At 48.7% G+C, this 12,851-nt stretch overlaps 2 protein-coding genes across 3 annotated transcripts; one reads left to right on the top strand and one right to left on the bottom strand.

The window, feature by feature from the left end:
* Positions 1–442: 442 nt before the first annotated feature.
* Positions 443–5,017, bottom strand: MARVELD1 (MARVEL domain containing 1). Its single transcript, XM_053305252.1, has 2 exons — positions 1,896–5,017; positions 443–1,357 (listed from the first exon to the last, which is right to left on the bottom strand). The coding sequence occupies exon 1, from the start codon at positions 4,893–4,895 to the stop codon at positions 4,371–4,373; it is 525 nt and encodes a 174-aa protein (XP_053161227.1). The 5' UTR covers positions 4,896–5,017; the 3' UTR covers positions 443–1,357; positions 1,896–4,370.
* A 2,864-nt stretch (positions 5,018–7,881) lies between these two features.
* AVPI1 (arginine vasopressin induced 1) lies at positions 7,882–11,569 on the top strand. 2 transcript variants are annotated; one of them, XM_053304504.1, is made up of 3 exons: positions 7,882–8,105; positions 9,853–10,210; positions 11,120–11,569. In XM_053304504.1, exons 2-3 carry the CDS (start codon positions 9,891–9,893, stop codon positions 11,280–11,282), a joined length of 483 nt encoding a protein of 160 aa, XP_053160479.1. In that variant the 5' UTR covers positions 7,882–8,105; positions 9,853–9,890; the 3' UTR covers positions 11,283–11,569. The 2 variants fall into 2 exon arrangements, with proteins under 2 accessions (XP_053160479.1, XP_053160478.1); XM_053304503.1 differs by having other exon boundaries at positions 7,883–8,101.
* Positions 11,570–12,851: the final 1,282 nt, after the last annotated feature.

Here is a 12,851-nt window from a genome sequence, read left to right as displayed (position 1 = left end):
AGTAAATGGTGGTTATCACAATCATGCTCTGTGCATGTTCTTGTGGCATGTGTTTGACCACTTTTGATAACCTGAATGCAGACTTAGTTCAGCCATTTGTCTCATCTAACATGACAATCCCTATTTATCCCCCATTCTCCCCCCCCCCATTCGATGCTGTGTTCCTGTCCTTGGGGCTGTGTTTTTCCCTCTTCTTGAGATATTTCGAATGACATAGAGCAGTGTTCCCTCTAACAGGGATTCCCAGATGTTGTTGACTACAACTCCCATAATCCCCAAAGGCCATTGCAGCTGGGGATTCTGGGAGTTGTAGTCAACAACATCTGGGGATCTCTGTTAGAGGGCACAGAGGCACTGGAGGCAGATTTGCCCCTGAATTTTGGAAGAAATTGTCTACTATGATCACACAAACACACCCATTAAGTCTTGGAGAGATGACAGATTATGCTCCACACACATCTTTATTAAGTATGTGAATTTGTTACAAGATGGGGAGAGGAGTCTGGAGTGTAACCTCTGGAAAAGAGCCATACCCAGACTAGATTCTGGTGCAGGAACTGAGGCACAGCAATTAGGATCAAATGGGCAATTTTGAAATGTTAGTTAAAAACTGGCTGGAAAGCCCTAAATAGCTAGACCAACCTCTTCTGACTTCGTGCGTCTCCTCTTGCCAAGAGAACCTTGGCACTGACTTCTGGTTCTAAAATAGCACATTGAGGGGCAAGGCACTCAAAATTAAAGGACGTCACATCCAAATTTACCCCACAGTGCAAAAAGCAGGGCTTGAGACTCAAAGCATGCTAATGGCAGCAAGAAGGGGAGGTGCAAAGCCCTTGCCTCCCCTCCCCCCAACAAGAAGGGATGGGCCCATAGCTTGCTCCATGGCGGAGCCTCTGCTTTGCATGCAGAAGGTCCCAGGTTCAGTCCTTGGCGTCTGCAGGTAGGGCTGGGAAAGGCTCCTGCCTGAAACCCCGGAGAGGCACTGCCAGTCAATGTAGACCAGGTCTGCACAACTTCGGCCCTCCAGCTGTTGTTGGACTACAACTCCCATCATCCCTGACCACTATGGCTGCAGTTTATGGGAGTTGTAGTCCAACAACAGCTGGAGGGCTGAAGTTATGCAGCCCTGGTGTAGACAATACTGAGCTAAGTGGACCCATGGTCTGACCCAGTATAAAGCAGCTTCCTATGTTGGGGCTTGGTAGTAAACTGACACAGCTGCTCTCTGCCTCCATTCTTCTTGACAGATTCGTCTAGCCTGTGGATGGCGAGGGAGCCTTCCATAAGGAGTCAGGTGGCTTCCAGGGTTCAGCATGGCCAAAGCTCTGGATTCCAGACACAACTGGTTCCTCTGCTTCTACAAGGAAAAGACACCACAAACAGACTAGCATCACTTACGCTGCTCAAATCTGGCACAAAACCATGCAGCCCTCCACCCCAACCCTTGACCAAACTACTGTGGCATAACCATGTCTCCTCTCCCTTTAACTGTGCTGATTGGGGTCCACCCTCCATGGAAGATCATGTCCTATTCTCTCTCCCCACTCCCACAAAACCCAGCACCCACTGTTGGTCTGTGCCAGTCTTGGACACTTGGGCAGAACCTGGACACTTGGGGCAGAATTTTCATTCCTGTTACCCATTTGGATCCGGAACAATTGAAAGAGTGACTGGTTCTTACCTGGTGCCAATCGAGGGACTCCCCTGGGTGTACTACATTTACTATTATGTATAGACCATCCCCCCCCCACCAAAAAAGCTCCCCAAAGTGGCCAACATAGAAAAAGAATACCCCGATTCCTCACATCCCCCAAGAATTAGGCCTCCTTTCCACCTGCCTTCTACTCCATGATTTGGAAGGTATGCCTTCCCATCCTAAACCCAAGAGCTCTTACCTTAGAGTGGGATCAAAGGCTCTCCTAGGCACAGGTCTTTGCAGCAGCTTCACGTCCTGACCTTCGGATCTATTCTGAGTTGATCCAAGAAGACTCGTGGATTCCTTTCAAAGCAATTGGCAGAGAGCAGTTCTTCCATGCTCCAAGATGGGGGTGCTCAAATGCCTTTGGCCACACACAATCACAAGTATGGAAGCCATTTTTTAAAAGCGTGGAATAGGACGACGAAAGTTAGAAATGATCCGAGGCTGAAGCTGAGTCACTGGTTAATTCTTGCAGCCCACACTGAGATCTAGTGACTTGAGGACAGATGTGGTATGCTTTCCTGGGAGCTCCCTGGACCTCTGCTGAAGTACTTAAATTTATGAACCTGTTTGGTATTGCTGGAATGGGGTCCCTTGCTAGTGGGGGAGAGAGACTCCAATAAGAATGAGTCTTCTCAGCCAACCAATCGAAAACTGTTGGTATAAAAGGCACCTGAATACACAAAACAGTCTTGTAGCTGTTTGAGGAATTTGACAAGATTAGACACAGTAGCAGTCCGGAAGAAGTGGGGGTTTCTTGCCCAAGGCACTTCTGTATTTCAAAAGCATTTCCTCCTTCGGGGACAGGCAGTAAAATCCAATGTATGTCAATCCATGAGCATGGCGTTATGCACTGTCTATTGGCCCCAGGCTTCAGGGTTTGACTAGTTATGATTGTCCCATTCTAATAATGTCAGACCCATTCACAAGATATATGTACATATATCAGATGGATCCTCTCTTCCTACTAGACCCTGGGAATTCAGCCTCTTTCATAAGATGTAATGATTCCATTTTCTTGCCGTGGTGGGAATGTTCACCACCACCACTACCCCCCCGCTTTGGCTAAATGCCAGCTTTCGGAATAGTTGTATTTCCTCCAGTGTCTGTCCCACAACTGCAGTGTCTGCTTGCATATTTTTTGCCTAGACCTTTCTTTTCTGTTCATGTTTCCCCACACTGTGGGATTTCTCTCGATGCTTCGTGCAGAAAAAAGGGTAGCCTGCTTGGGTTATGAGGGGAGCAGGAAGATGCTGAGCACTGCCATAAAAGGTGACAAACGTCCTTTGGAATGTAGCTCCATCCCTTACTAGAAAGGGGTTTCCTTTCTTGGGAGCCCGATCTAGGAGTCAGGCAAGGTTGGTGTAGGCCCCCAACCTCATATGGGGACAGGCCAGCTCAGCCAACTTAGTGAGTCCTCATAAATGACCCAGGATGGTTGCAATCTTGGCTGATGACCAGCACCTCCTCCCCACTTTCATCAGGGGCCTCTAGTCTGTCTGTCTGTCTGTCTCTCTCATCTACCATTGGACATCCAGCAGAGAATTCCGATGTTCCCTATTATCTATGACTTGTGGGTTAACTTGCTATGAGATAATGGCCTATGAGTTTTCATGGAAATTAAGGATGAATGAATTTCAGGAAGCAGTGAGACCAATATTTATGGTCAAAGGTCATAGACAGGGCTGAACATGAGCTAGCATTTACTCATGGAACTCAGAACTGAAACACTTGGACTAAATTCTAGAAACTATATATGTGTGTGTCAGGAGAGCTCTGGACCCTGTTTTTGTTAGCTCTATGCATTTCCTTATTATTGGATTAGGTACAGTCCATGCCTCACACTAGGGATTAAAAGACAGGACTACCAGGTTTAAGGGTGTAAGTTCTCAGCAGGTTTGAGGCTTAATACCTTCATTTTTGGTAATTAAGGACTTGATACTGGAGTATTGCTATACTTTAAATGCTGTAATGTCCACATCAGGGTCCTATCCAAAATATAAAAGTTACAAAGAAAACCATCCTATATAACTATCATGTAATGGAAACTTTTGGGATTATAACTGAACTCACATTGATAAGATCTAAAATGGGATAACAATAATCAACCAGTGGATCACCCAAAAGGGTGAATATTCAAAACTGCTTAACATGAATTAATTCAATGTGAGAATGTGGGATCTTGTGTATATGGCATAAACACATATAAGTATGGACTATCAACTAAGCTAAATCTGCTCCTGAAAGGCTTGTGAATAGCACTGAATGGCCTTAGGCTTTCAGGGCCCAAGAAGCATCCACATATGCTGCTATTACAGGCCTGGCCAAACCTTCCCGGACCCACAAAGACCCACCTGCCAAGTGAAGAAGAGAGTCAGGGAGGGCTCACAGTCTGGTTTAAGGCTTCATTTTAAGGATATTCCAGTTTCACCATCATGAAGGCACATGTCCATCTGTTGATGAAGAGGTCAGATGGTCCATGGAGAAGAGCAAGCATCAGTACTCAGGAGACAAAGGGGATGTTTTCCTCTCTCCCAAGGATGTCTTGTCTCTCCATCAGGAAAGCAACTTGATGTGTCTGGAGCAAGGAACAGTCTGTCTAGGAATAATGTGTTTGAGGCTTGTCCAATCGAGGAAGGGTTTGTCCATTCCTGTCCATCTTGCCTCACTCTCAGATGTCACGGTGGCCCCTGGAACGCCGTGCCAGGCAGTAGAGCCCTGAAAGCAGGTATAAAAAGGCAGTGATGCCCGCAAAGATGGCAGCAGCCAAGTAGAAGCCATAGTTGCAGGGCAGGCTGTAGCCACGCAGGTTGCAGTAGCTGACGCTCTGTGCCTTGTGGCCCATGATGCACGCAGCAGCAGTGAAGAGAGTGACCCCAAGGAGCAGATCATGTACGATGTTGGTGATGAGCCAACGGGTCCCGAGCACTGGCACCAGAGCCCAGCGTCCCAATAAGCTGAGCCCAAAGAGTGCCAAGGTGAGCAACCACACCAGGACTGCAGCAAAGATGGCAAAGTAGGTGGCCCCTTCATACTTGCGTGCTGCTAAAATCACCCAGCAGACACCACCCAAAAGCAGCTGTGCTATGCGCACCACACCCAGCAGACTTTGCAAGAAGGGCCAGTTCAGGCTCAGAGACTCTCTGGATGCTGGGCAAGGTGGTGGAGGTGAGGATGGGGGTGGTGGAAGAGGCATGCTGTAACACTGGGGCCTCCGGCAGCTCCCGTCCCGTCCAGCGTCTTCTGCAGCTGAGCAAGTCTCACCCCCCTCTCAGGCACTTCCTCTGACTGCAGCTGCCAAACATCTGCAGCTTAACGGTCTTTCCTGCACTGGGGCCTCTCAGCTTCCCAGTTCTGCCCCTCCCTACTCCCCCTTGCCCCTCCTCTTCTCTGGGTGGTTCCCTTCTGCCATCCTTCTGTGAAAGACTTGCTGCATCTCTCCTTCACGCCCCTCCCTGCACGCTCAGCCTGAGATCTCTCAAAACATCTATTAAGGCTGGCTTCTTTGGCACCCCGTCTTTGCTCTGCCACACTTGCTCTAGCAGTTCCAGCACTCCAGCTAATTGAGATCTGCCTGCACAAAAATGTTAGCCCAGAACATGGGCCCTGCAGGCATTAGGTTCCACCCCTCCCTTGTGAACGGAGAGGGTACCAAGTGTGGTAATCTAGCAATCACTATGGTTAGGAACTTCTCTGGTGCCTCAGCTCTACTCCTCCTCCAAAGCAGTGTAAGCAGACTCCAGTTTGCTTAGTTCTGAGCAGCTTTCCATGTTCCAAAGCATCAGCAGATTGGAGAGCCATCGCAGCAAATAAACTACGCTTCCTCTTCCCACAGTTCAGGTGGTCCGGCATGCAAGAAGAACTTGCAGAAGAGTTTAAACATGTATGCTGTTTTCTCATTCAGTGCTTTCACATTTAAACTCCATCCTCCCACTTCTTTAGAATGCCCCAAAACACCCTCTAATCCAGCTGCTCCGAACAACAAGCACGATCCTACCAGGCTTTCATCAGCTTCTCTAATCACTGAAGGGCTGCCTGCAGAAGCACCAGCTCTGAACCCAAAGCTGACCAGCATATATCAGTGTTCCACTTGATAACCACACTGTTGTGCTCTTTCAAAGTAAAGCAAGGAAAAAGAAAACATTTATTAAGGAAAGGAGGCGCTGGGGCATGGGGGGGGGGGACATGGAACAAAGCCAAACAGCAAAACAAGAGCACTTTCTAAACTACATTTGGTCTCATTGTCTAAGGTTGCAGTAGCTACTTTCTGGCACAGTCAACCCAAGCCCACCATCACATTCTGTATCCCAGGTCAGTGAGCATCAGCTTAACAGCTACCCTGGCTTATTATCCCTAAAGTTCATTAGCCCTTCCCTCTGAGGGACATTTTTGTATGGGGCAGTATATAAATTTACTAAATAAATAGTCAGTCAATCAATCTACCCTCTCTCAAACAGGCTCAGTCTAGTTTGCCCTTCATTAGGGCTGACTATCTCCAAAATGAGGCTGTCTCCTTACCTATAAAGGGCCCATTCTCAAAGTTATTTGAATTATGAACCCAATGGAACTCTTGGCTCTGGCAAGCAATAAGTTCTACATGTGTGACATGTTTGCTTTCATAAGCCACTCCACAAAGAGGTGCATCTAGGTAATTTTGGACCCTGGACCTAAAGGCCTTTGGCGCCTGGAGGGCCTCCTCCACACACACACACACACACACACACACCATGACACATGCAGTATTTTTAACATGTGGGTTCTTGAGGGCACAAATGGCAACTGAATTCACAAAAATGTAAGAATATAGAACAGGTATTTTTATGAAAATATGCATTAGCAGAAACATTTCAACACGCAACTTAACATATTCCCATCCCACAGATTTCTTTCCCCACTCCCCCTCTGTCTCTAAGGCCACCTGGCACAGTGGTGGGCCCGCACCACCCAGGACAGACTGGAGGATGTGGAGGCCCCCAGGGGGTGTGGAGGCCTTGTACTTTGGCTGGGAAGTCCAGGGGTAAGAGCGCCTCTGACTCCACACATGACCCCATCCAGTCCACACAAGACCCCCTCCCCATGCATACAGAAGCGGCTTGTACAAAACATATAGACAGTCCTTTGTGAAGATCATTTCAGAGTATATTTTGCCATAACAGGTTTGAAAGTTGCTGCATGTTGAAGCTCCCAAATGCAAAGAACTGCAGCAAAACAAACCACTATGCAATTTCTACACAGGCATGACAACGCACACCCGGTTTTATTTTGTCAATGGAGCTGCGCATAGAGTAGATATGTGTACCCTAAAGGGGCGGAGGGAAGGCCATGAGGACAACTACTTTTTCTGTGAACTGTGACGACCAGTTGCCAAATTTTGCCTGACTTTTCATCTCATTGGACATTAAAGGAAGTATCGAGTCTGGTGACATCCTTTATGCTGCTTAATCTTGCCAGAAAGCAGAACTTCAGGAATTTATGCCTGAAGCTCTGGCTTCCTAGCACGCCGGAACTCGCTGAGGAGCCCATGGCTTCCCTCCACTTTGGGCTTTGTGTGGTCGGTGGTTTAGTAAAGCGGAGAAGGCACACACACACCACCGCCCCCTGCGCTACCAAACAGCCCCGTACGAGGGACCGGCATAAGTGGCTGAAGATCTGAAAAGCCAGATACACTGCCAGGCTAGCAATCCCTTCTAGCAGCAGACCCCACATGCTAGGGTGCACTGCTGACACAGAGAGAAGAGCTGTTCGGCGCTCACTATTGCATCTCCACTCCCTGGCACCAAGCACACCTAGATCTTTGTCTGCAAACAGCAACCCCGGCCACAGAACCGGACGGCCCCGGGGTGGGTGGGCAAGCAAAAAGTAAGCAGGGCAAGAAATCGTCCATGTTGTAAAATTGGGTTTGGCCGCTACTGGCTCAAGTCTACATCCCTAATTTGCTTGTGTTGGGAGCTGGCTCCTACTGAGGCAAAGCAGGTCTCTGGGTGGAGGCTATGCATGACCGACGTCTGCAATGCCCGTGGCCAAGGCGGAAACCGAACAACAAAGCAACGCCCCTCTTTCTCCTTGCAGGCTAACGCCCTTCCCACTGACGTCAAGAATACTGCCTGCCACGCGTTTCCACCAGGGGCACTGGAGTCCCACCCCTCCCTCACCTGATTGGTTAGCCGGTTATATTCAGAGTTCGGATTTAGAACACGGGAGTTAAGAAGGAGGGGAAGCTGATTGGCAGAGGTGCATGTTGTCTGTTCTGCTCAATGGACAGTCTCCTCTATGCGAGCCTGTGGATGACGGAAATCGGCTTGGGAAGAGGCGGCTAGCCAAAGCCCTAAACAGAGCCCACCCTGGAGGATCTTCAGGAGTCTTCGGGCGACCCGTGTCTCCAAGATCGACAGCGGTTGCCAGGTCTGTAAGTGCCCAAGGACCGTCCTTAACTCCATTCTGAGTCCGGGCTGCAGCCGCGATCTGTGTTTGTAAAATTCCGGGGCGGGGGAAGGGAAGTAAAATGTGGATGATCCTGAGCAAGGCAGAGGGGAATGGTTTGGTGCCAGAATCTCGTGACCTCCAGGGAAGCTGGGTCGCTCAGAAGACCCCTTTTTCCTTGAGGGAAATTCGTTTTAGTTGGGTCGTTTGCTATCTATTCCGCTGGTATCCTATCTTGTTTTTCTTCTAAGAAGTTCAGAACACCAGTGCTGTGGTAGTAGACTGGGCTGACAGGATGACTTGCTCTAGAATCGCTAACTGCGCGATCCTATGCATGTTTACTCGGAAGCCCACGGTGTTCAGTGGGACTTTCCCCCAGGTACATAGAATCAGGGGTGCAATGGCGGGGGTGGGGGAGGCGGGGACGCGCAGGGACGGAACGCCGGTACTTCTCGGCTTCTCTGGCTGTTGGAGTGGGCATGGCCATTGGGACTGTCATGGAGACCGCCTGCACGTCTGAATTTGCAACTACATCACTGCATAGGATCACAGCCGTAGCGAGCTTCAGATGGATTTGAACCATTATTCGTCCTTAATTTTAAAAAGGAACTTAAGAAGGCGTGTATATATAGGAGTTATTCTCATAACCCGATGAGGTAGATTAGGCCGAGTGACTGGCCTACGGGGTCACCTTGTGAACTTCATGCTGAGCGAGGATTCGAACCAGCTCTTCCCGGGGTTCAATACGAGCCCTCTACCTATCCCGTCTCAGCACTCTGCACTGCACTAGAGCGGGGACTGAAATGAATGCTGCGTATTTGCAGAGCCGTTTTCAGAGCTAACTATGGAGATACTACACTGGCTTTGCCTTCTGCCCTCCTCAGCTAGACGAGGGCTGAATCTGATGGCTCATCAGAATAATTCAGCAAACTAGACTCAGTTCAGGGCTGTGAGGATGGAGACTCTGCTAGATTAGCTTTCATCTCCTTACACTCTGTCACCTCCCTTCCCTTTGGGCAATTGGGTCAGAAAGCAACTGCTATTGCTGGGGTTTGTCCAACCAAGCAAATGCCAGGGCATGGAAGCCTGGTAGTGGGAGAAAATAAATGACATTTGCATTTATATTCCTCCCTTCACCAAGGCCTCCACTCCCGGTATTAGCCTAGCCCCACTGCGGAGTACAAAAATATTGGGCTCTAGTCACATATGGCCTCACCCTTGGCACTCATCCCAGCCTGGGTGGAATTTGCTTGCATGCCTGCATACATATATTACCAGCAGGTCTGGCTCAACTTCACTGTCAGCCTGGAGTTGCTTTCCTATAGCTCCTCCCCCCTGCTATTGAACATACCTGTATTGCAAGTACTGACTAGATTTAATAGACGGCTGTCATTCCTGGAGGACTTGGGTGGTTTTTAGCCTAATTCCAGCTGGTATCAGAGCCCCCAAGTCAAGGAGAAGCTCAGCCCTGTGTTTCAGAACAGAGATATTCAGCAACTGCCTACAGGAATGGTTCTGGGACAGGGATCAGCTGCCATAGGCGAAATATAGGGTTTCCTTGCTCATTGGAATGAGGTGGCTCAATTCTGCCAGTGTGCAGGAAGCACAAGTGCCCTAGAGCAGAGTTACAAAAGAACCGTGTGCCCAGAGGGAAAGGCACAACCTAAGGGAAATCTGGGAGAGAGGATGAGTGAACTGTTCTGCTGATTCCCTTCCTTTTGTCTCTTCTGCAGAACCACCTCCAGCCAGGGAGTGGAGAGACCCCAGCATCATGGGCACTCCAGCCTCCATTGTCTGTGACATGCCCCTGCATCAGACCCCCAAGTCCTGCGTGCGTAAGAGAGCATCTGCCAACATCTTTCAAGGGGTGGGGTTGCTGCAGCTGCACCGTCTCTTCCACAGCAGCGGGGATGCACAAGCAGAGGAGCGGGCTCAGCTGGTCTGGGACTGTGCAGGGAACCAGTGCATTGCTCAAGCCTTGCAACAGCTCCACAGAAAGCAGAGAAGACGGAGGCTGCACTCTAACTTGAGGCCCCCTTCAGAAAGCAGTGGCCCCAAACTCCTAGAGCTACAGCACTTCAGCGGCCTACGGTATGGATTCCATGTGCACAATGTCACATTGTTTCCCCAAGTACCTGGCAGTCCACCATTTCTACAACTCTTGTACCCCACTCGTGCCCTACTCCTGAAGCCTTTGGCCATACACTACATGTCCAGCTTACTAGCTCCCAGCTTTTTCACCAGCCTTTCTAATACTTGTCCTCCACCTACTCCAGTGCTGCATCTAAAACCGGCTTCCTCCTATCTAACCCTTAAGGGGTCACCTAGTCTGTTGGGTCAGAATATCGTTGATCAGCTGCTGCACTGGGGTACCAGTTCACCTGGTTTTGCCAGTGCTTAATATGCTGTTTCTATGACGCAAATAGTAATAAACTCTCATGGTCTCTTAGTGGAGCTCTACCATAACACCTTCTACTGAAGCCCATCTTCATAGATTATTACATTGGGACTGCCTTTATTATTTAGAGCTGTATGGGATATCCTACTGGGTGCAGAATTCAGCATCTGCTAGTCCTCGCTTTTAAACGCTTCTAGCCCTTTTTGCTGCAGAGAGATTTGAAAGTGTAATAGCAGAAGCCAGAGGAGAGGTAAAGCTTATAATAGCTCCTTGCCTCTTCCCCTCCATCCTCATGACCAGCAGATCTTTGCACAGAACAAAACATGTACTTAATTTACACGATTGACACAGGTTACAGTACTTTGTCTGCCTTTGAACAGAATGTAACTTTCTTGTTTGTGTAAGCAGTCTGTACTTAGCCCTGCTCAATTAGCAGCATGTTCTAAAGAGATGGGAGAGCAACTGTTCCTGTTACACCAGTCCTATGAACTTTGTCCCTGCCTTGTGTGGCAACTGTCTCCCTGTTCTCTGCACTGATTCCCTGCCTCCACTTATTCCCCAACCAACTCTAGTTCTTAATGGCTGCCTCTGATCTCCCATAGGATTGAAGATTGTGCTACATCTTGTGCTGATACTGATGGTGGGGGCAGCAGCAGCAAGAAGAGAGAGGCAGCTGGTCCAACGTGCCAGTACCCGTCGTCCCACTGCAGACAGAAGAAATGGGGCAAGGGCCCTGCAGGCTACCTGCACCAGCTCCATCGCTAAGCAACTGAAACTGTCTCCAGCCAATAGTTGTGGTTAAATGTCACCATACAGGGCAGTGAGACTGAGGGGGCCCTACTGGCACCCACACATCCAGCCCTGCTATTTATTATGCACCTGTCCAAATCTTTGCACAAATGTAGTTCTGGCTGAAATTGGCACTACTTTTTCAACCGTGTGGGACTTGTTCTGGTTGCTCAGATTTGACCACATCTTGCTACATCAAAGCACAAACACTAAACATACTGAATGTACTTAGTCATATTTAATAAAAGCTTGTGTGTACTCTGGGTGAAGATATTTATGTGAATACTGTAAGAGCACCATTTGAGCTGAGCAAGAGTCCATCTAGTCTAGCAGCCCATTTTCCAGTGGCTGACCAAATACTTCTGAAGAGCCCACAACTGGAGGGTGAAGACAATGCCTCACTCCCAAGGGCAGAACAAGGTTGGAGTGGGCTTCAGGCAAGCTGTCACCCAGCCAGCAGCCCCCACCCCACTAGGGTCCAGGGCTTTTGTTCCCCATTTTGTTCAATTGTAGCTATGTCCCTGCTCAATTACGTTCCTTCAGCTAGCACTGAAGTGTATGGCCTCTGCACATGACTGTTCAATATAGCTGCTTAGCCAACAGACAGCACCTGTGCTTTGTTAATTTCCCTTTAAGGCTAGCTAAAGTAGCAGACACCACCTAATGGTGCAGCGGGGAAGGAGCAGTGAGCAAGGGGTTGCTGGTTCAAATCCCCACTGGTATGTTTTCCAGACTATGGGAAACACCTATATCAGGCAGCAGCGATATAGGAAGATGCTGAAAGGCATCATCTCATACTGCGTGGGAGATGGCAATGGTAAAACCCTCCTGTACTCTACCAAAGAAAACCACAGGGCTCTAGTCACCAGGAGTCGACACCGACTCGACGGCACAACTTTACCTTGAATGGAGCAGCCATCAATTTACTGCGGCAGTGAATTCCATAATCTTTTATTGTGTGACGTGCTTTGTTTTGACTGTCCTGAATCTGTCAATCAAGAGGTGAGGGCAGAAGAGCATCAGATTGAGTAGTACAAGTCAGAGATTGGGTTTGCATGGAAAGACAGCAGCTTTACAAGTTGTAGCCTTGCTATAGATAGTGGCAATCATGCTGGCATAATTAGCACTTTGGCTGCTGCTAGGTCACAGCGACAGAAGCAGGGTTATATCTCCCTGTGGCAAATTATCTTGCTTCCACAGATGAATATTTTAGTCATATCTGGGGGTCAGAGGATGGCCCATTTAATGGTACCATCACCAAGGGACATTCCCTTCAGTATCCACTCTTCCCTTGCAGATACATTTTGAAGCTGGCAGCTAGTCTCAACCCACTCTACACAAAAGTTCACATTAACAATATCAGTGTCAATATCCACATGAGACTGCAAATGCTCTTCCCCATTTGCAGTAAGTGTCTTAGACAAAGGTTATAGTCACGTTTAGCAGGACAACCAGCATGATTTCTCCTTCTATATAGCCACAGTGAGATCAACTGCAGCCAGTAGCCATTGGGCAAAGGGTATGTAGATGCATTTCACAACTCCT

Source organism: Hemicordylus capensis, chromosome 3 (assembly GCF_027244095.1).
Source record: "Hemicordylus capensis ecotype Gifberg chromosome 3, rHemCap1.1.pri, whole genome shotgun sequence".
In the NCBI taxonomy this organism is placed as follows: domain Eukaryota; kingdom Metazoa; phylum Chordata; class Lepidosauria; order Squamata; family Cordylidae; genus Hemicordylus; species Hemicordylus capensis.
The sequence above is the reverse complement of the archived record's forward strand: the minus strand, read 5'-3'. Positions and strand labels throughout refer to the sequence as shown.

What these genes read in the sequence shown, in the direction of transcription:
- MARVELD1 (XM_053305252.1), bottom strand. Translation starts at nt 4,895, where the DNA reads ATGCCTCTTCCACCACCCCCATCCTCACCTCCACCACCTTGCCCAGCA.
- AVPI1 (XM_053304504.1), top strand. Translation starts at nt 9,891, where the DNA reads ATGGGCACTCCAGCCTCCATTGTCTGTGACATGCCCCTGCATCAGACC. An exon ending in CAGCACTTCAGCGGCCTACG is followed by an intron (nt 10,211 to 11,119) that starts GTATGGATTCCA and finishes GATCTCCCATAG; the next exon opens with GATTGAAGATTGTGCTACAT.